Here is a 23095-nt window from a genome sequence, read left to right on the forward strand (position 1 = left end):
AGGAAAGCCATAGAGGCCCCCAACTTCCTGGTGGAGTGGGCTCTTGGTGGGATAGTGAGAGTGCGCTTAGCTTTAGCGTAACAGATTTGAATGCATTTCACGATCCACCTAGCGATCCCAGCTTTGGAGATAGCGTTTCCCTTGTGGTGTGTGGCAAAAGCAACGAAAAGCTGCTTGGTTTTGCGAAAATCTTTTGTCCTGTCCACGTAGTACATCAAGGCTCTCTTAACGTCAAGGGTGTGGAGCATCCGCTCCGCCAGCGTCTCTGGGTTTTGGAAAAACACCGGCAACTCAATTGTCTGGTTCATATAGAATTGAGATACAACCTTGGGTAAGAATTTAGGGTTAGTGCGGAGCACAACCCTGTTAGCATGTACTTGGAAGAAAGGTTCTTGGATGGTGAGCGCCTGCAACTCGCTAACCCTCCGTAGCGATGTAATTGCTACTAAGAAAGCAACCTTCCAAGTCAGAAACTGAAGCTCACAAGAGTGCAGTGGCTCGAAGGGAGGACCCATCAGTCTTGTAAGAACCACATTGAGGTTCCATTCTGGAGCTGGTGGGGTCCTTGGTGGAATGACTCTCTTGAGTCCTTCCAGAAAAGCCTTGATAGCAGGGACCTTAAAAAGTGACAGGTGTTGCCTATTCTGGAGGTATGCTGCCATAGCAGACAGGTGAATGCGGATGGAAGAGTACGCCAAATTGCATTGATACAGGTGGAACAGGAAACAAATGATGTTTTGAATGGAAGCATCTAGCGGGTCAATATCATGGTTAACACAGTAAATGACAAACCTCTTCCATTTAGCCGCATAACAAGCTCTAGTAGTGGGCTTCCTTGCCTCCCGAATGATGTTCATGCAATCGGGAGGAAGATTGAGGTAGCCAAACTCTAGGACTTCAGGAGCCAGATCGCCAGGTTGAGCTGTTGCGGATCTGGGTGCTGAATGTCGCCATGGCTCTGCGTCAGAAGGCTGGGAGTGAGATGAAGCCTTTGATGCGGTACCACGGAGAGTTCCAGAAACATGGTGTACCACGGTTGGCGAGCCCACGTTGGAGCAACCAGGATGAGAGTCATCGAGTGCTGCCTGAGCTTGCGTGCCACCAGCGGTATCAGAGGTACTGGGGGAAAAGCGTACGCAAATCTGCCTGACCGGTTCATCCACATCGCATTGCCCTGTAATTGCGGGTGTGGGAACCTGGCGGCGAAGCTTTGGCATTTTGCGTTCTCCTTTGTGGCGAACAGGTCTATCTCTGGATGACCCCACCTTTGGAAGTACGGTTGGAGTACTGATGGATGTATCTCCCACTCGTGCATTTGATGGCTGTGCCTGCTGAGCAGGTCCGCCATCTGGTTGTCCTTGCCCGGGAGATGCTCTGCCATGAGGAAGATGTTCCTCTGAATGGCCCACTTCCACATGCTCTGAGCCAGATGAGACAGCTGCGGAGAGAGTGTGCCTCCCTGCTTCTGAATGTAGTACATGGCTGTCATGTTGTCCGTCCGGATCAACACGACCTTGTTGCACAGATGTACTTTGAACGCCTTCAAGGCCATGAAGATTGCCATCAGTTCCAACACATTGATGTGCATCTTCCTTTGCTGTAGTGTCCATAGTCCCTGCACTGTGTAGTGGAGTACATGCGCTCCCCATCCCTGGAGAGAAGCGTCCGTCGTCAGGATAATCTGTGGCACAGGCTCTTGGAATGGTCGGCCCTTGCAAAGGTTTTGTGGATTCCACCAATGCAGAGAGTTGTATGCCCGACCGCTCACCAACACTAGGTCTGTCAGTTGCCCATGAGCCTGAGTCCACTGACGTGCTAGGCACTCCTGAAGCGGACGCATATGTAGTCTCGCGTCCGGGACAATGGAGATGCAGGAGGCCATCATGCCTATCAACTGCATGAACCCTTTCGCTGGAAGCGAGTGTTGAGGTCTGAATCGTTGGATTAGCGTTTGGATGCTGGCGATTCTCACTGAATTTGGCTGCGCAGTGGCTGCCAGAGTGTTTATTGTCGCGCCCAGATACTGTCATACATGGGCGGGCTGGAGATGGGATTTCGGGTAGTTCAGAGAGAATCCCAGATCGTGCAGGAGATGAATGGTGCGGGACACGTGGTCGGCGCACTGCTGTTCTGATTTTGCCTGAATGAGCCAGTCGTCCAGGTAAGGGTAGACGTGGACGTTCTGGCGGCGTAGATGCGCCGCCACAGTCGCCAGGCACTTCGTAAAGACCCTTGGCGCTGTGGTGACCCCGAACGGCAGAACCCTGAACTGGTAGTGCTGGTCTTGAATCGTGAATCTGAGATATTTCCTGTGGGAAGGATGCAGGGGGATATGAAAGTATGCATCTTTTAGATCCAACGTAGCCAGGAAGTCCCCCTGTTGAAGCAGAGGGAGTACCTGCTGCAACGTGAGCATATGGAAATGCTCCGAGAGAATGTACCAGTTGAGGGGCCTGAGGTCCAGGATGGGCCGTAGGGATCCGTCCTTTTTGGGGATTAGAAAGTACAGAGAGTAAAGTCCTGTACCCCTTTCTTGCAGTGGGACGAGCTCTATTGCCCCTTTTTGCAGCATGACCTGAACTTCCTGCTGCAACAAGTGCAAGTGCTTGCCGGACATAGGACGGCTTCTTGGAGGTATGTTTGGTGGAGTGGAAGTAAGTTCCAGACAGTAACCGTACTGGATAAGAGACTTGACCCACCTGTCCGTGGTGATGGATTTCCACGCGGGCAGGAACTGCTGGAGTCTCCCCCAACCGGTGTTGTGTGGTCGGGGGGCAGTGACAAGGCGTCACTGCTTGTTGGTGGTGGTGGACCTGGAGCTGTTGTTTCCACGTCCCCTGCCTTTGATGTTGTTGCCTCTGTAGCCACCTCTGCCCTTGTTGGTGTATGAGGTTTGGGTATTACTTTTATAATACTGTGTGGACTGCGATGCCTGACCCCTTGAGGTGCCTCTGGTATTGGAGCGGCGAAAGGAACCACCCCGAAACTGCTGAGACTGGAGGGCCCCCATAGACTTAGCAGTGTCTGTGTCTTTCTTCATTTTTTCCAGTGTCGCATCCACCTCAGGGCCGAACAGGTGGTCACGATTAACTGTTTGGTTCAGGATGGTTGTTTGTATATCCGGTTTGAAACCTGATATCCTAAGCCATGCATGTCTTCTCAGCAACACACTAGTGTTGATTGCCCTGGAGGCTGTGTCAGCCACGTCCAGCGCACATTTGATGGAAGCGTTTGTGATGTGCTTTCCTTCCTGAATTAACATTTCCCCTGCCTCCTTGTACTGGTCAGGCAAGTGTTGCAGCAGTGTTTCTAGGGTGTCATAATGAGCCCTATCGTAGCGTGCAAGTAGGGCCTGCGCGTTTGAGATACGCCAAATATTAGCTGCCTGTGCAGCAATCCGTTTCCCTGAGGCCTCAAATATTTTAGACTCTTTGTCTGGGGAAGGAGCGTCACCAGTGGTCTGCGAGTTCGCCCTCTTGCGTGCGTTGGATATCACCAACGAGTCCAGTGGCAAGTGTCCCTTGATGTATGTTGGATCCGAGGGCGCTGCCTTATATTTTTTGTCAATGCGAGGATTGATGACACGCGCCCGGGTGGGCTCTTTGAAGACCTGTCGCGTGCTTTAGCACTCCCTTGAGCATTGGCAATGTCTTGACTGACTTTTCAGCCACCGAGAAAGTGTCAAACAAAAAGTCCACATCCACAGGATCTGAGTGCAGCTCGACCTCATGGTTAGCTGCAGCTCGCTCAATCAAAGCGTTGAAGGCTGCCGAGTCCTCCGTCGGTGAGGTCTTTGCAGCAAAGAGCTGCGGTTCCTGACCCGATTGCGGGTCGTCCGGGTCGCCTCCGGCAGACCAAGGCTCATGTTCCTCCTCCGGATCCGAGTACGCCGGATAGTTGTACCCGACCTCCTCATCGTCACCATCCCCTGCGGTGGAACGCGGTGGCGAATGTTCTAAAGCTTGTGGAGAGGCAGGCTCGATCGGGGCCGAAGTACCCGCAGAATCCTTCTTATTTTTGAGAGGAATACGAAAATGTTCCAACACCGGCTCCGTGGTGATTTTCCTTTTGAGGAGAGACAGTTTTCCGGTATTGGCGTCGATGATGACCTCTCAGTGCTCTTCCTCTGCAAGCGGCTGGAGCCGAGGCTTCGCCACCACCAGTGCCGCTTCGGGCGTCGACACCTGCTTCGAGGGCACACCTGCCCCATGCTTCGGAGCGAAAGCCTTCGGCGCCGACTTCGGCGGCAGGGTGAAGCGTATAGGCGTTTGCACCTTTGTGGGCTTCGTTGTGTGCTTCGGCACCACATCCCCTGGTTCGGGAACCACAGCGTCCTTCAGAATCCGTTGCAGGGACTCCGCGACCTTCTTCGTCAAGGCCGTGGAGGGCTTGACCGGCTCGAGCGACCTCCCCGAGTCGGGAGTCGGGTCGGCGAGAGGCAATGTCTTCGGAGCCGACACTTCACGGTCCCTGTCCCCGACGGGCGGAGCCGTGGAATCGCCCTGACGCTTCTTCGAAGCTTTCTTCGGGTCATCGACCTCGACCATCTACGGCGCCGACGCGGCCGCGTCGGTCGACTTCGTCTTCGGCGTCGATCCCGAGGCCTTCGGGTCGGCCATCTTGGCACGGCTCTTCAGGTCGGCCATTTTGAATTTTTGGGAAGACGACGCCTCCAGAGCCTTCTGCACCAGTGCCGCTTTCACTTTCGGTTTCGAAACCGGAGGAGTGGATCTCAATGGCTTCACTTTCGTTTTTGTTAACGGGAGTGGCACCTTAGAAATGTCCGTGACCGGGCCCGGAGGCGGGGCTGCTGGACTAGTAACGAGGTCTTGGGTAAGGCCCGAAGGCGATCCCTCGACCTGGGCCGCATGAAGGGGATTGACCCCTGAGTCAGTCTGGGGACGCTCTTCCTCCGAGCTGTCCCCCACGGTGGCAATTGCCCCATCGTCAAAGTCCTCGTCTCCCGCGTCATAGGCATCCCCCTCAGACGTGGGGCTAGAGTCCGAAACCCGCATGACATCGTCGTCTTCAACAGATTCTTCGAAGATGTCGTCCGGCGGGGGCGCCAAGGTTGCCGATAACTGGGCCTGGAGTCTAGCGGCCCGACGAATCTTGAGAGTCTTCTTGCACCGGAACTTCGAGCAGGCCATACACCTGGCCTCATCATGGTCCGGTGACAAACATTTGTTGCACACAGGGTGCACATCGAGGTGTGAATACTTGGAGGTGCACACCAGGCACCTTTTGAACGGAGTCCGTTCCATGTCTGGAGCGTCGAGTAGGCCCGTCCTCGCCGAGAGCACGCGGATGGGTAGCAAGAGTTCGGAGCTGAGAACAGACAAAACCCGAACGAAACGATACCGCGCCCAGCCTAAAGACCTTTTGGTCTCGAGTTAGAAAAGTTTTACAACTATCGATTCCGACAGAGGGAACCGAAACACATCCGAACCCAATGGCGGAAAAAAACAATCTGGGGATGGAGGCGATGCCCATGCGCACTGTAGTCCAGGGGAGGAGCCACCTATCTCGTGATACTTCGAAGACTCTTCCAGGACAACAATGTGCAATCATCCGGACCCAACACTAGGCGGCGATCTATGCACAGATATGAATTCAGCAGCCCACATGCCTCGAACGCACGGATATCTCGCAGCGCCCCAACATGTTTGGTGATGCATACCCCTCTTATGGTAGCCTTGAACCCCTCCCATAGTGTGGCACAGGTGGTCACTGATCCAGTATTGAGTTCGAAGTAGTCTTCAAATGCAGCACGAACCCCCTCCGCAAAGACCGGGTCTGTTAACGCCCTCCCAGGAAACCTCCACTGCCGTTCGTAGCCGCCCAATCGAGGGACTGCAAGGGACAGGACCACAGGGGAATGGTCTGAAAGAGTGCGGGGAAGAGTGCAATGATCTGTGACCCAGCCTGCCAAACCCGGAGAAAGTAGCCAGTAATCTATTCTGGTGCTGGTGTTGTGGTAGCTGGAATGATGTGTGAAAACAGGAGAGGCAGAGTGTAGCTTGGCCTCTACGTCCAGAAGTGAGAAATGGGAGCATATGGACGCCACCGCTGCGCGGGCGAGTGGCTTGCGATCCCTACTGGCGTCCATCGCATGTTGAAATCGCCCCCTATCGCTAGCATGTCTATGTCAGAGTGTAAAAGTGAGAGGTACAGGTCCTCAAAACAGACCGGGGAGTCAATATTCGGACCCTAGACCACAACAAAAGCAATTTTATGGCCATACAACAGCCCAGAGATCAGCGCATACCTGCCCTCGCCATCAATTGTACTATTTATGAAGACAAATGGAATCCGCTTATGGATTAGAATCGCCACCCCACGCGCATATCTGCTGTAGCATGAAAACACTCTGCGGGAACCCCAGCCCCTAGCAAAGGAGGCCGTGTCCGCCTGAACCATGTGAGTCTCCTGTATAAAAAGGACATCAGTCTTATGCCTCTCAGCGTATTGCAGAACCTGTTTCCGTTTACGGGTGGAATTCAGCCCACGAACATTCCATGTCATCAATGTCAGACTCGATGGACCAACCTGCAAACCTATCCGGGCCATAGCGTTAGATCAAGAGGTGTGAGCAATAAGCGGTCATTCAACAAGCCAGCAAACGACAATGAAAAAAAAAGGAACCAAAAAAACCACACACACCCCCTCCCCCACCCACCACCCAGCCTCCCCGCACCCCAAGAGAGGCAGAACCCAACTAGTTTCTGAGCAACAGTGCAGAACAACAATGAACAGTGATACAGAGCATCAGGATATTTCTGCAAATTGAAGCGTGACACGCCCCAGGAAAAAGAGCAAAAAACGTAGGCATATGCCATGGGGGGAAGCAACGCCATCCCCGAGCGGGCAACCCAACAGCACAAAATTGGAGTTATTAGCAAGCATGGAAATCCAGATGTAACGACACATCCCATCTAACAAACATGCAACCATAGCTGGAGTGTCACAGGCAATCAGCCCCGGCCAGAGTCAGCAAATAAATCTGCGCTAGCTTGTGTGTCCGGCTGCTGCGGAGATGTAGGCCTGGAGCCAGAAGCCGAACCAGGACCCTGTTTGTATGAGCGGCAGAAGTCTTGAGCCATAGCCGGGGAATCGAAAATGCGGAACCTGCCATTAATGTCCACTTTTAGACGGGCAGGGTAAAGCATGCTGTATTTTAGGCTGAGATTGCGGAGAGCCGCCTTGACACTGGTGTACTTCCATCGCGCTTCCTGCACCATCAAAGTGTAGTCCGGGAAAAAGGACATCTTACTCCCCTGCCACTGCACTTCCCCCATCTCCCGTGCAGCCCGGAGGGCAGCATCGCGGTCTCGAAAGTTCATGATCCTGGCGATGATGGGCCGAGGCGGCAGCCCCGGGTTTGGCTTAGGCCCCAAGGTCCTATGAGCCCTTTCCACCACGAAGCCGGCCGTGAAATTGTCCTTGCCAAACAGTTCAATGAGGAGCTTCTCCACAAAGGTGTCGAACCGGCCCGTGGCAGTTGTCTCCGCCACGCCAAGGATTCGAATATTATTACGCCGGCTCCGTGCTTCTAAATCTTCATTCTTGATGGCCACGTCCTTAAGAATCTTCTTGACCCGTTCCAGCCTTTTCAGAGCCTTGGAGGACCCGTCTTCCAGATCAGATATCCTGGACTCCGCTAAGTCCAGGCGTCGATCGTGAGCCTGCACCGTGGAGCCGATGTCAGACAGTTTTTTCTCCAGACTATCAAAGCGAGTGTCCAGCGCCTTAAAGCCGGCACGCATCTCCCCCATCAAGGCGGCCATCATGGATGTTGTGTCGCCATTATCCTGTGCCCCATGTGCACCAGGAGCCGCACCCGGAGGGGGATCAGCGGCAGGCAGTGGAGGTTTATCAAAATTAAGCGTCCTCTGGGCCGGGTCTTTTTTCCCCATCGCTGCAGATGTGAGGCGGGCCGCAGATGCAGCGACAGTGGCGGAGAGCAGGGATCAATGGTAGGGCAGGCGGTCGGCGACAACCCTCTCCAGGGCAAGTGCAGTACAGAAAGTGCAACAGGCAAGTGATGTGGCCTCAGACCAGGAGAGTCAGTTCAATGAAACGTGGGCCAGACACAGTTAGCCTAACGGAGCGCCTCCGGGTCGTCTCCACGTGCAGGATGTCGCCACCTCGATCGTGGGTGTGCACTGAGGATGTACGGTGTAGCTCCACGAGGCAGCGCAGTTGCGTGTAGCACAGAGGCACGGCGGGGCCGCTGGGCAGCGCCGGATAATGCTCCCAGCCCCCCAGCAGCCGCGCAACCCACCCCGTCCACCCCCAGCAGGGTCCCGCAGGCACCACCCCAGATCCGCGCGAGCCCGTACTCCAGGCCCCGGCTCCCCCACACGTCCGGGCCGAAGGCCCCAACCGCAGACGGGGACCGGGGAACCCGGGAAACGGGGACCGCGCAGCAGCAGCGGCGCCCCCGACAGCCCAGCAGGGAGCGCAACAGAGGGGGAGGGGGCCGCGGCCGACAAGGCAGAGCAGGACTCACCCGGCGCTCCAGCGCAGAGGGAAGATGGCGCCGACGCCCGGAGGCTTCAGATCCCCTCCGCCGTGGTCTCTGCGTCCGGCCGCTCCCGCGGTTCGGAAATAGCTCTTCTGCGGCCCTCAGTCATCCGGAGGCAGGTACTGGCATGTGGTGTGGTCAGGAGCACCAGTTTACATCTCAGTTTGCCGTTTTCGGGCGCCCGCTTGGAGGAGCTTTACTGCGGAGCAGCCATTACGCTCGCCGCCGTGGCTACGCCCCCAACTACACAGGACACTTAACCCAAGGGGAAGGACCAAGGCTAACCCAACATCCAAAATTGGACTTCTCCCTGGAAGAAGTAAAATTGGCAATAGCAGGGCTCAGCAAGAATAAAGCACCCGGCCCTGACGGAATACCCCCTGATCTTTACTTGAGCAATATAGATCTCTGGGCCCCGCTGCTTACGAGGGTTCTGAATGAGGCAGTGGTGGCAGGACTGCCTCGCTCTTGGTCAACAGCAACTATAGTGCCTATCTATAAAAAGGGGAACCACGATGACCCCCAATGCTATCGCCATATATCCCTTATAGATGTGACAGCAAAAGTTTTGGGACGTGTCATTTTATACCGTTTGCAGGAATGGGCTGAGGAGCACCAGGTTCTGTCAGATGTTCAATATGGCTTCAGGGAGGGTAGATCCACCACCGATCAATGTTTGAACCTGTACCTACTGGTAGCAAAATATACGATCGCTGGTAGTGGGAATATATACATGGGGTTTATGGACCTCTCCGCGGCTTTTGATCGCGTAAACAGAGAAAAACTTTGGTCGTTATTGCTAAGTCTAGGAGTGGATGAACCCCTTGTAGATGTCCTACAAACTTTACACTGGAATACATCTGCAAGCATGAGATATAACCAAGAGGGAAGTAAGACCGAACCCTTTGTATGCACTAGCGGAGTGAGGCAGGGCTGCATTTTAGCGCCCTTCCTATTTTCTATATATATAAACCTCCTGGAAAAATAACTCCTAAAGTTACAGGTAGACTCACCACAAATTGGCCATCGCGCGGTGCCGGTATTACTTCATGCCGACGACGCAGTATTGTTAGCCAGAACCCCCTTGGGGTTGCAGAAGTTGATTGATGGTTTTGTTGATTTTATGGCCAAACTTGATTTATCAACAAACCTGGAAAAATCTTATATTATGTCAACAGGACCAAAAGAAAAAGGGAAGATTATCTATCATATCGGTTCACACAAAATTGGCCAGGTTAAGACTTTTTCATATCTCGTCGTACTGTTTGACAATCAACTGACTTTTAAACCCCTGGTGGAGAAACATGCAACTAAACTGGCGGCTTCATCAGGTGCTATCATGGGGTTCGGGAGAAGACTGGGCAGATGGTCCCCAGAGCAAATATTAAATCTGTATAGGTCAATATGCTGTGCTAAGGTCACTTACGGTGCAGAAGTTTGGGGTTTTATAGATAAAAAATTGCAACAGATACAGGTGGAAGAAAATAAGTTCTTCAGAAGAATTCAGAAATTACCACAGAGTGCCCGGCCTTCATCATTCATGAGGAAGTTGGAGAGTCTTACATTGAAGACCGGATTAGAATTAAACCTCTCCTAGCCTGGGTTAAAATCTGGACCAACCCTGATGCGACTGTCACAAGACAAACTATAAAAGACTGCCTCAAACGGGATAAATGGGCTCATATACCTTGGCTGAAGTACATCAAGGACTCTATGGAGGACATTGACTGTAAAAACTTCTTTGCAGCTCCAGAATCCCTAACTACTGAGAATAAAACAATGGTTAAAAAACTTCTCTCAGAATGGTCATGTACGACTAGGGCAGAGAGGGAAAGAGGCAAGCCCACTGTTTCATCTTATTGCCAACTAACAGTGAAGCAAGGAATGGAACCATACTTGAGGGTCATGCATAATGCTCAGGATCGTTACCATATGACCCGTTTTAGACTGAATATGCTCCACCACTTATTTGCGGTTCCCCCTGGGTTCACTCTCACAGTGGAGGCGAAGGGTACCTGCGGCTGCGACGCTAGGTCTCCGCAGGATACCCTTCACTTTGTTCTGCTATGTCCCTTTTACTCTGCCCCAAGGCGTAAGTTTTTAGTAGGGATCCTGAAAGAAACAAAACTCAGACAAGCAAACATGGCCTTGAAGTTCCTACAGGAAGCCACAGATGCCCATACACTGTTCTGTATTGTAAACTTCATTCGAGTTGCATTACGGTTAAGGAACACAAGAGAAAATTGACTCTAATGCCATTTAAAAGAAAAGCTTATTTTTTTAAATATTATGTGTATATTGTGTATGTGCTTTTATGGTGTCTTTTTAAGTACCGAATAAAGACTAATAAATTGAAATTGAATTAATGGGCTATAAAAAGCATTAAAACGATAAGGAAAAGTAGAAGAAAAAACTTCCTATCAAAAGAAACAAAGTGAGAGATGGGCAGTAACAACAAAAAAGAGAGAAAGAAAAAACTTTAAAGAGCAAAATATGTTGTTGTGGGTTATCTGTAGACAAAGATGGGACAGAAACCTTACTTCAGAAATACATCTCGCTGCACAGACCTTTATACTCCCACAAGGTAGCGTACTATGCAGTGGTCGAAGTGAGTCGGATCGGATTAATTTAATACAGTCCGCTCCCCTATTTCTTTATTTTAAAAGTGCGTCCTAGGATGGCAGGAATGGTCCGAACCTAAAAATTATAATATGATCATCCAGCCCTGTGTAGTGCAGATCGAGGAAGGCCTTTGCAGTACCCATGACCTCCTCCCCCTTCCCCTTTGTATCTGGGGTCAGTGGCTGCAAGGTAACACGGAAGGGTCCGTCGATCTTAGGTTAGCACGCGAAAACAGCTACTATGATGGCCCTGCAGCGGCAGTGATTTACACCTCTTTTAGTGAGGCGGCTAGCTGCCTGCTCCCACTGTGACCAATACAATGGTGACATCAAAATTCATTGGTGGCCCAGCCCTTGGTCTCATCTGCCCTTTATTTGTGGGCTCACCCAGACAGACGACGACACCAGGAAAGGAAGAGGAATCCAGCGTTTGAATTTTTTTTTAATAACTGTGGAAAACATGTCTTATCAGCGGTTTTCCTTATTTGATCAAATGTGTATTTCTCTGTGCTCAGGGATGTGGTATTTTTACAACATACGGTTTACCTTTTTAAGGATATAACTTAAAAGCAGCTGGAGGTGCCCAGTTCTGTGACACCCGAGCCCCATCACGGGTCTGACTGTGAAAACAAATAGGCCCAGGCACCAAGGCCAGGCTGGTATACTAGACATCGGCGGGAGACTGCACGGATGGGAGGCTGGTTTTGTTACTGGGGGCTGCATAAACGGCCCTCCGTAACAAAACCCGCAGGACTGTCCAGCACAATGACTTACTGCACACTCTCAAAAATGCAGAGTTCCTTGTAAACCCAGAAGTTCTCCTGCAACAATAAAAGAGTCAAGATTGATCTCCCTGGTGGTTTATTTTCCTGTTGGAGAGAGATCGGAGTTTTGACTCATCTATTGTAGTGAAGAGGTTTAATATGCCTTCTGCAAAGAACTTGTACCATACAGATCACAGAACTGTATTTAATGTGAATACCTCAGTGGATTACTGCTTTTGTCTCAGAGATCATTTAGTTTTGCTAAGATATCGAGTATCAGAGCGCTTTACATAGCACCAGTTTCGTTACACAAGGACACTTCATCTTTTTTGTTAGGCAACGGGAGATTAAGTGATTTGCCCAGAAAGGCTACATCCTCTCCCCTACAATCGTAATAAATCTAGCACCATGAGTTATGACCTGCCATCACAGTGCGGCATGCAAACTGAATGGTACAGGTTTGGAAGCTATGTTTTACCCCTAGTCTTTCATTATCCTAAAACTGCTAAAATGGAATGGTTTGGGTAGAAACATGTTCTTATTAGTAAAACCAGCCACTGTATTACATTTTGGATCCTAAAGGCTTATGATTCACTAATAAGCGTATTTGGGGCAGTCTGTGATTGAAAATGTATACCACATTGTGAATGTATTTTAATGTCAATAACTCATATTAAACATCAAATAAGCATGTGTATACATTGGTTGCATTAAATAACGTTATAAGCTGTAACTGGTCAGGAAAATGCGGAACATACAAAATAATTGGTATGCTTTGCTCTTTCTAGCCACACCTCTGACTCAGCCCACTGACCCAATCCCTGGATTATTCCCGCCGGATGCTCAGCCCACAGTCCCTCTACTTTCCCCCCCCCCACTTCGACCACTGGTGCTATGCATCTTTTGACTTCATTTGTTGGTTTAACGAAAACAGCCAGTTAAATAAAGGCGACAAACATTCAAAGAAAAGAAAGACCTTTTTGCCCGCCTCAAGAATTCTGGTGTTTCCATGGCCGGCCATACCTGACAGGGTCTCTCCACCGCTTCACCCAGGTGCAGCAGTTCGCCATCAGGCTGAACATTCCTCCTCCGCCCGGCACGTCGAGGACCAGGTAAAACTGCGGCTGCCGATCCCCGGGAGAAAAGCAGGCTTCTTGTTGTCACTGGCAATGGGAAAAGAAACAAAGTCAGCACACAGGCTGTAACCAAAACACAGTCACCTCGGGCACGGCTCCTGAGACAGAATCATGAATGTAAACACAGAACAAGACGATGCATCCGTATTTCATGCTAAATTTAAAAAGGTGAGGGAGAAACACGGGGCTCTTAACTTGTCAAGAGTCAACAGGTCACCGTGTTGTGCTTTTGTAATTTTATTCGGATACTTGCAGTTTCTCATCACTGTCTGAATGCAGGATTACTAAAACCAGAATAATCAAAAATGTACTTCCACTCACATTGCACATTCCGGTGTTCAAAAAAAGCGATAAAGTGAATTCGATATTTCGCAGCTTTCCATTGCCAACCGATTATGACTGAAATAGCAATGGCCTCCTCTGTTCGGATCCCCACAAAACGAAGATATCTTAGGCGACTCAATACACTATGGTATCGTGCCACTGTGCACGAATTATGCCATTTCCGTGTATGATTTGCATCATGCAAAAAATAAACGGACCCCATCAAATTATTGTATTCTCTAAACGTGCTGTAAGAGCACCTTATAGTTTGCTTTTTTTATTTTTAAGGCAGCCTGTCACTCTCTCATATAGCAGTACTCAAAAGTAAATTGCTACCCTTCAAAGTAACTCCAGTACATTTTAATACTCCCATCACTTCATTGTGAACCCTACAGGGAGTAACCCACGGACACGTTTTTTCAGAGCGCCAGGTGGGTCGCCATGCTGTTTCACTAACAAATAAGCAAATAGTATTTATATTTGTTTCAAATACCTGAACACGGTTTCCTTTACTGGATTGAGCGTTTTATTATTTCTTGTACAAATCATACTCATTTTGGGGAACAACGGACGAAAGGCTTTGTTTACTGCAGTGGGCACTCAACTGCGAAAGACAGTGTCGCGGGTGGGATTTTAGCTTTTTAAACTGCAGCACTTACGGTCAGCGGTGGCAAAATAAATCACATGTGTTCATTCCACTGGCCTAACAAAGACCGTCAAACTTCGAGGACATCTCGGGTCTTCCATTATAGTTCAATAATTCTACCTTCAATCAATCAACAAAATTTGTATAGCGCGCTGCTCACCCGTAAGGGTCTCAAGGCGCTGAGGGGGGGAGGGGGGGTCGCTACTGCTCGAACAGCCAGGTCTTGAGTTGTTTCCTGAAGGAGAGATGGTCCAGGGTCAGCCGTAGGTGAGTGGGGAGGGAGTTCCATGTCTTGGCTGCCAGGTAGGAGGAGAAGGATCTTCCTCCGACGGTGGATTTGCGAATTCGTGGGACGGAGGCGAGGACGAGGCTGGCGGATCAGAGCTGGCGGGTGGGTGTGTAGAATGTGAGGCGGCTGTTGAGGTACTTCGGGCCCGTGTTGTGGAGAGCCTTGTGTGCGTGGGTGAGGAGTCTGAACGTGATCCTCTTGTTGACGGGGAGCCAGTACAGGTCTTTCAGGTGGGGGGAGATGTGGTTGTGGCGAGGGATGTCCAGGATGAGTCGTGCTGAGGCGTTCTGAATGCGTTGGAGTATTTTCTGGAGTTTGGCTGTGGTTCCAGCGTAGAGGGTGTTCCCGTAGTCCAGACGGCTGGTGACGAGGGCCTGGGTGACCGTCTTCCTGGTTTCGGTGGGGATCCATCGGAAGATCTTTCGGAGCATGCGCAGGGTGTTGAAGCAGGACGACGAGACGGCGTTGACTTGCTTGGTCATTGTGAGGGAGGAGTCCAGGCTTAAGCCCAGGTTGCGCGCGTGGTCCGTTGGCTTGGGGGCGGTGCCCAGGGCAGGGGGTCACCAGGAGTCGTCCCAGGCAGAGGGAGATGGTCCAAGGATGAGGACTTCCGTCTTGTCTGAGTTCAGTTTCAGACGGCCGATCTTCATCCATTCTGCGACGTCTTTCATTCCTTCTTCCTGGAGGTTGTCTATGGCGGTGGCGGGGTCGTTGGTGAGGGAGAGGATCTGCTGGGTGTCGTCGGCGTAGGAGATGATGTTGAGGTTGTGTTGGCGAGCGATGGCTGCGAGAGGGCTCATGTAGACGTTGAAGAGGGTGGGGCTGAGTGAGGATCCTTGCGGAACGCCGCAGATGACTTCGGTGGCCGCGGATCGGAACGGGGGGAGGCGGACTCTCTGGGTTCTTCCGGCGAGGAACGAGATGATCCACTCCAGGGCCGCTCCTTGGATTCCGGTGTTGCTGAGGCGCTGTATTAGGGTGCAGTGGCATACGGTGTTGAAGGCTGCCGAGAGGTCTAGGAGGATGAGGGAAGCAGTTTCCCCGTTGTCGAGCAGGGACCTGATGTCATTGGTGGCTGCGATGAGGGCGGTCTCGGTGCTGTGGTTTGCTCGGAACCCAGACTGTGAGGGGTCGAGGGATCCGTTGGTCTCGAGGAAGGCGGAGAGTTGTCTGTTGACGGTCTTCTCGATGACTTTGGCTGGAAAGGGGAGGAGCGAGATGAATCAATGTGAGAGATGCATACTGAGCCATATTGGAGAGTCGAGAGACATAATCCACTACATTTATTTATTTTAGAGTTTTATATAACGCCCAAAGTACATTAAAGGCAGCAGTTTAAATGTCAAAAATCTTTCGACAGTAAAGCCCCTTGACTACTTACTGTTCATCAAAAGAGTGTGATTATTTAATATCGACAGCACAAACCGACATAATTATCAAACTAAATTCCACCAATATCGTTGATAGACTCGAGACTACGTTAAGAAATGCTTTGCAACAGGAGAAACCAAGGTAATTAGGGGAATCGCAGATAAATGTTTTAGAGTTAAGTTTCAGAGAGTGCCATCATACATTTGGCATGCCAAGTGAGAAATCTACACATGGCCAGTCCAAAAAGAGACTGGTAAAAAGTGGAAAACCTTGCGCCAGAAGCTAATGCATAAGACTCCTATAGGGCCATACCATGTGCTCAAAATAAAAGACTGTAAAAGAGGACATGTTCTTGTATACTTAATAACTTGTGTGGTAGACATTTTTAATTGATTATCGAATTGCATTAAAACATGTTCAATTTAGTTCTTTAGGTAAATATAAACATGTTTTCCTTTTTTTGTGTCCACAGGTCATGAACTCTAAGGCCATCAGAGGTGGAATCTAGGCACAAATGAATGAAGGCCAATACTGCCAAGTGATAGAATAAATATTGACTTTTAAGGTATTCAATAAATACCGTCACAGGCTAAACCTATAAACAATTCATTGAATTGAGCATTCATTTAAATTTCATTCTGTAGATTTCTCAATTATCGTATTCAATTTCAGAAAGAGCATGAGAACACATCTCAGTGGTGCCAGGCGTAATAGTATTGCTCAGCTAATTAAAACAAAAAGCTCCTAGGGCAGAGTACATGATGTTTAAAAAGTAGGACGTGTGGCTTTAGGTTTTCCATGTCCTGCCACTGTAAATCTCCTAATGCTGTTTAATTTCACTGTTGTAAGGCCTACTTCTCACACAGACTAACACTGGGTTGCCTTCTTACGTTTAATAAGTGCTAACTTTAGTTTGGGAGAAGGTAGAAAAATATTTCCTTGTCTCTTTTAAAAGTTCATTTAAAATTCTCTTTAATGGTAAAGTTAGATTTTAAGATGCAAATACAAAAATGCTACTTTTCGAAGTTAAAAAACCGAAACAGTTGGTGGTTGTGTTTCTTTCAGTTTTTTTTACTTTTCACACAAGAATATTATATTTAATAAACATGACCTGTAAATCAATTATAACAATGTATCATCCTGACATAACACTGCTCAATATTTAAGAAAAAAGAGCGATAACAAAAAGAATCGCAAACCTATACAAACTTTTTCCATATGCCAAAATAAAATCACACACTAATAAACAAGATGACACAAATCAAAAATAGCACCAATCTGTGTTCAACCAGTCCAAAGTTATAAACCAGAGCGACCCCATTTAACGCTCGTGTCAATAACTGGTTCCAAAATCATCAAATATGGAAAATTAAAAACAATATGGAGGATGACTAAGCTTTCTATGAAAAGCAATTTTTTTTCTTTCATTTTCAATGGAAAAAGTATGTATAGGTTTCTCTTTAATTTATTTTAAATGAGAGTGCTGCACAAGAGTCCATTACAGACATTCTGCAGAGAAAGTTTGTCTTTATGATTCAAGCAACATTCATAAAACAAGCATTTGCATAGCCAATAGGTCTCACCTTTGGGACCTAATAAGTGTTTAGGTACCAGCACAATATCCTTGGTGCAACAATATCAACTGTTGCAGGACTAAACACTTACAAGGTTACAGGGTCCCAAAGGTGAGACCTATTGGCTATGCCAATGCTTGTTTAAAGGGGTCTTGAAACAGGTCTCTATCGTGCTCTGTTTTGTGCCCTGGCACAGCCGGGCCGTTTTTGTCCGGACTCCAGTGACAGCACGCACATCGATGAGCGCGTGCTCACACTGCTCACTTCTCATTACTGGAGAAGTTACAGCATGACGTAATTTCAGGTGAGCGTTGTAAGGGAAGGGAAATCCTTCAAGAGAGCCATTTTCTCTCTGGATTTCCCTTTTCTTTTTGAAACTCAGGAGCAGCAACTTGGTCGTGGTGTCACCAGGGCTTTAAGTGCAAGCTTTTTCAATATTATATACAAGCCACAGGTGCTGCGTATTTATCTTATGCAGTAAACAACCACTGACTAAGCCAATAGTACTGACTTGTAGGTATGATGTTACTTGTTGTATCAGACATCTGGATGCAATGATCGAAACAGCAAAACACAAGTCCAGCTGCACACTAGGCTAAGCACAGATCTGTAGCTTAGGTGGTTTTAAGCCACGCCCTTAATTCCATTGGTGACGCCCCTTTGAGAGACCCCCCCAGTTTTTTCATCCCACTTAAAGCCCTGCCTATTACTCTAATGTAGACGACCCCAAGACCTCTGGCTGCCCCACGCTGTCATTTAGGAATGCAAACAAAAACAAGCATTTACAATGCAATAGGTCTCGCATTATTAAAGTTTGAGCTATTGGTGTTGCATTATTTAGCAATGCCAAACGCAGTTGTGAGAGTTAGAGCTATTGGCATTGTAAATGGCAATGTCTTTTATTTACTTGTTGGTTTTTAAAACCTAAATAAAAGGCATTGTCATTTACAATGCCAATAGCTTCTGTTTGTGTTGGTTCTGTGAATGTTATACCAGTGGCCCCTGTTTATTATTACACTGCACTTCAAATTTCGATGTTTGAAAAATATATATTAAATCTTTTTTTAAACTAATATGTTTCTGCTTTTCTCGAAATATCACTTGCCTAATGGGGCGTTTCTGTGCAACCTTGCGTTGTCTTTTTCACGTTCTGAACAGTATCGTTGTCTTCCAAATGTTTGCCACACACACCACATAATTAGTGCAAACTGTGTGGGAATATTTTGAATTCTCATTTTTAGGTCGAGCCTAGACGAAAGCAAAGCGAAGCTTTGCTGTCTAGGTCGACAACTTATGTAATCACTTTCAGGGGAATGTGGACAGCAGACTGTCACGAGCGTCTCCTGCCTGAGATTCTACCTCGTGAGCGCACACGCCCAGCCCGGCGCCGTGCACGTCCCCTGCCACAGACACACACATGCACACGCAGGCGGGAAGGGCCACACACACACACACAGACACACGTGCACACCCGCCCCCCCACCCGCCGCACACAAGCAGGAGCGCACCTACAAACACACGCACGCACACATACAGAGACACCCCCCCCCCCCCCCCCCCCCCCGCCCGCCGCATACACAGAAGCACCCCCGGCCGCCGCATACATACAGAGACCCCCTCTTCCCCGCCGCAGCTCTCCCCCCCACCTGACAACACTCACCGGGCTCTGCTGGCGGGGGCTACACGAGAGCTCCCGCTCCTCGGGGCTCTTTCCGCAGCACTTCTCTTTGCTCCCGGTGTGACTACTCGGCTCTGCAGCTCTTCTCCGGGGCCGCGGGACAAAAGCTTCTCCTCTGCACAGGCGGCTCCGGGGCTCTCCGAAGCTCACGGGAGCCCCGAGCCGCGGGAAGACTTTTCCTCTCCTTTCTCGGGTGCTCAAGGAGGCGGGACTTCCAGCCGGGGCGCGATGCAATTGGCTGCCCGGCCGGGCGGCTGGGCATTGTAGGCGGGGGTTGAACTCACTGCCAGTCCGACTCCAGCAGCTGCAAGTATTGCGCTGTATGTGGTACAGTTCTGATTTTCCTGATGCGTGTTACTTTTGTTGAAAAAATTGCAGAATCCATCCCATCCACCGTTCTTCTCCAGCCATTCGCGCTTCTCCTGCTCCAGGTAGTGGCTCAGCACCCTCGCCAGTCTGCGGGGGTCTCTGCACAGCCGCTGCTCTTCTTGTTTCTTTGGCAGCCCCCTCCCTGGGCCGCACGAGCTGCGCAGCACCCATTGGAGTACTACGAAGTCCGAAGGAGCCGCCACTGGGCACGAGCCGCAGGCCACGTCAATGTGCACGCTCCCGGTGCGCCTACAACGTGCGCATGTCTCTCTTTCACTTTCCCTTATTCAAGCAGCAAGCTGCTCATGTTAATTACATTTATAGGGAGACGTCTTGATCGTAAGTGTGTAAATGAGCTGGTACGAACAAAAAGGCACACTATTTCGATTGCATGGAAGTGTATTCGTAATGCAACCCTTTGGCTAGAGAAGCCCTCGCCTCGGACTGGTGCGTAGAGAAATGAACCTCTTTTCTGACTCCGCCTCAGGCGTGTCCAGTAAAGTTATGTTTTGATGCTATAGACTTGACCCTCTGAGCTATGTGTTTCCAGGGTGATTGTATTCAAAGGAAAATGCCTTAAAAAATAGGGCCCTACCCTTCTGGCCAGCATCTCAGTGCAACACCTCATAAACTGTAGGACTTCATATAGCACGTCCACCGTTTCTAAGCGCTGAAAATAAGAGATGCCATATTACACAGTTTAACAATACCCATTTTATTTGATGGGAAGCTGTGTAGGCCTTGTCTGAATAGAAATAGGGGAGCTCATTGAAGGCTCTGCCCACCTTGCAAGGCTCGCAGCAGCTGCATCCTGCGGGCCGCAGGCCCCTTCACTGGACACACCTCGGACCACATCACACTAGCAGCGGCTGCGCCTTATTTAACAGCTTCTTACACCACCGCTGGCGTCGGCTATAAGAGTTCGAATCCCCAAGGCAAGCTAAGCATTCCATGCGTAGGAGGTTGTTAAATCCAGTAGCTTTAAATTGGAACTAAAAGTAACAAATGTTCTTAGCGCTTAGAAAAGGCTAAATCGGTGTTAAGTGTTATGTAAATATCACACCATTGTTCTGTGAAGCTTATTTGTCTGCAAATATTAACATATTGCGTATTCCTTTTGCTCTTTACGATGCCACAGCTAAAAAGCACCATTTAACACGACGCTTGTTCTATTGATGAGAGGTTCTCGGACAGCGCTTAATTTGTGGGGGAAAATGTATATATACTTACAGGGGCCTAAAGCTTTGTTTAGGAGTCCGCCGCTCGTGCGGGCCAATGCTAGTCCTTTTCAGATATTTGCTCTTTAACAAAAGCGAGGGCATTGAGAGCACTTAAGAGAACAGACAGCTGGTGGTTCGGTTGGCATCTGTAACTTCCTTTCAGTCATTCTTAGGTTTTCAGACAGCATAGCAGTTCCATGTAGGCTGGAACTTGTAGTTTCACGTTTTAGTGGCTGCAAGTACAAGCATGCTTAATGCTAGTAACTAGAAAAGCCCAGGGCTGCTTGGCCGTCCGTCACGGCGGGACACGGAGAGCTGGCAGGCGCCCCGCTGGCCTTCTGCGGGGCACAGTAGCTCATTAGCCCTCTGGCTGTAAATTGAGCCCCACAGCTTTTCAGCTGAACAAGGAATGTAAAACCGTCAGCAGGAGGAAGGCGCCCACCTCGGCCTCATTCATGCGAGTAGACAGAATCCAGTAACAAGTTTACTATTACGTTAAACAACAGTCACCGTCTCCCTCTTTCGCAGGGGAGGGTGGACTCGTTATGATATTTTAAGCAAGGTCTTTTTCCAAACCTGCTCTTATTTTTTTTGTTTGCTGCCTCAATGCATCTCCCCCACTATATCCCATGACAGACCTCACAGAGTGTGCCATGCAGGCCTAAATTAGCCAGGCAACTTTGTATTCGGAGACTCGTAACTTACATTTCGAATATGACGAACAGACTACAATTTCCGTAAATTAAGTGATTAAATATCAAACTGTCGCTTAGGTTTCCTGTAACTGGGCTGGAGGAGAGGGCCCGTCGCGGGGCCTCTCCTGCGCAAGCTTCTTATGCAGCAGGCAGGCAGGATCACAGTGTCATAGAAGAGGGGGGGGAGACAGAAGGGCGACACAAAACAACAATCTGCCTCAATGCCAGAGAGGGACGCACAGTCATAAAACAGACACGCAGGCTGACAAAACAATAATCTGACTCTGTGACAGGCAGAGACCGACAGGGTCACATAGTCCGAGAAAAGACAGGAAGATGGAAAGGCAGACACAACAACAGTCAGAGGCAGGCAGCATCAGAAAGTCATGGACACACTGACCAGACAAGAACAATGTGACTCTGTGACACAGGCGGGCAGGGTCACAATGTCATGGAAGGGGCAGGATGATAGAAAGGCAGACACACAATATTATTCTGTCTCAGTGGCAGAGGCAGACAGGGGCACACAGAGAAGAGACTGGAAGATAGAAAGAAAGACACACAGCAACAATCAGGACGGTCTGCCACTGACCCACTGCGGCACAAACCCTTCGGCTGTTGGTATTATAAATGATAATGTGTTTTATTTATGTTTCTTTTTAAAAACATAAATAAAAGGCATTGTCATTTACAATGCGAGAGTTTAAGCTATTAGCATTGTAAATGACTGCCATTTATTTATCTGTTTTCAAAACCAACACATAGATAAAAAGGTTTATCATTTACAATGCCAATAGCTCAAACTTTTGCAAATGCGAGACCTATTGCATTGCAAATGCTTGTTTGTCCTTGTTCTTTTGTTCGAGCCACTGACACATGTTGTTCCATTAAAGATGTCTCTAGACATGCACCAAATCTAAACACTCCCACCCTTTCTTTTAAGCAGCCCTCCCTTCCTCGGACATTAATCTATGCCGTTTTTTTCTGCTTTTGGAACAAATACTTAAGCTGGCTGCGATTCCGCCACGGTGGTGTGTGGCGGTGGACATCTATCTGTTGAATGGGCCATGTCACACGGTAGCAGACTATCTTGTCAGGCCCGTGTTTTAGACAAACACTGAGGCGCTAATAAAGGCAGGGGTCAAGTACAGCTTGGTTCCACTCTGCGCCGATTCACCTAATGGACCGGCGGGGCAAAGGGACTTTCAATGCTCGAGGCGGCAGAGTGGGGGCGCCACGGTTGCCGGTGGCCTGTCCGACCCAGGGACCAAGGTCACCTCGTGCCTGGGCGGGAAACTCTGTGAAGTCTCCGTCGTATCACATACCCGACAATTCCATTGGAGACATAGAAAAAAAGTGTGTGTGTGTGTATGTGTGTGTGTGTTTCAAACATCATTCTTCATTGTGTCTGTGTGTGTGTGCCTGTGTGTTTTTGTGTGATGTGTATGTGTGTGTGTTAGAAACCTTATTATTCATTGTGTGTCCGCGTGTGTGTGTGTGTGTGTGTGCGTGTGCGTGTGTGTGTGTGTGTAAACCGCAGAGTGTATGTCTGTATGTGTGTGTAAACCTCAGTGTGTGTGTGTGTGTGTGTGTGTGTGCCTAAACCTCAGTGTGTGTGTTTTCAAACCTCACCTCATTCATAGAATAAGTGTTGGGGAAAACTGGTTCTGAAGTGTGGCTGCATATCTCCCACTACAATGAGATAACCCCCCATGCACCTTGCTTCACATATTTGACAATAAATTATGCACAATTCCCCCCCCGACCACTGACACAGAAGCAACTGAAATCAAAACATCCTTTATTAAAAAAATGTATAACTACTAATAGTTATGGCTTTACGGGGTGGGGGGAGGTAGCATCAGAGTGTGGGGTGGGTTA

At 49.3% G+C, this 23095-nt stretch overlaps 1 protein-coding gene across 2 annotated transcripts in view; it reads right to left on the reverse strand.

Annotated features, from left to right (window-relative positions):
• Positions 1-23095, reverse strand: part of ARL13B (ARF like GTPase 13B) — an 836406-nt gene that overhangs the window by 666972 nt on the left and 146339 nt on the right. For both annotated transcript variants that reach the window (XM_086934423.1, XM_086934422.1), the window contains exon 2: positions 12936-13075. In XM_086934423.1, coding sequence (XP_086790549.1) covers positions 12936-12994 — 59 coding nt within the window. In that variant the 5' untranslated portion in view covers positions 12995-13075. The remainder of the gene's footprint in view (positions 1-12935; positions 13076-23095) is intronic.

The sequence above is a fragment of the Lissotriton vulgaris genome, chromosome 8, assembly GCF_964263255.1.
Source record: "Lissotriton vulgaris chromosome 8, aLisVul1.2, whole genome shotgun sequence".
Classification (NCBI taxonomy): Eukaryota; Metazoa; Chordata; class Amphibia; order Caudata; family Salamandridae; genus Lissotriton; species Lissotriton vulgaris.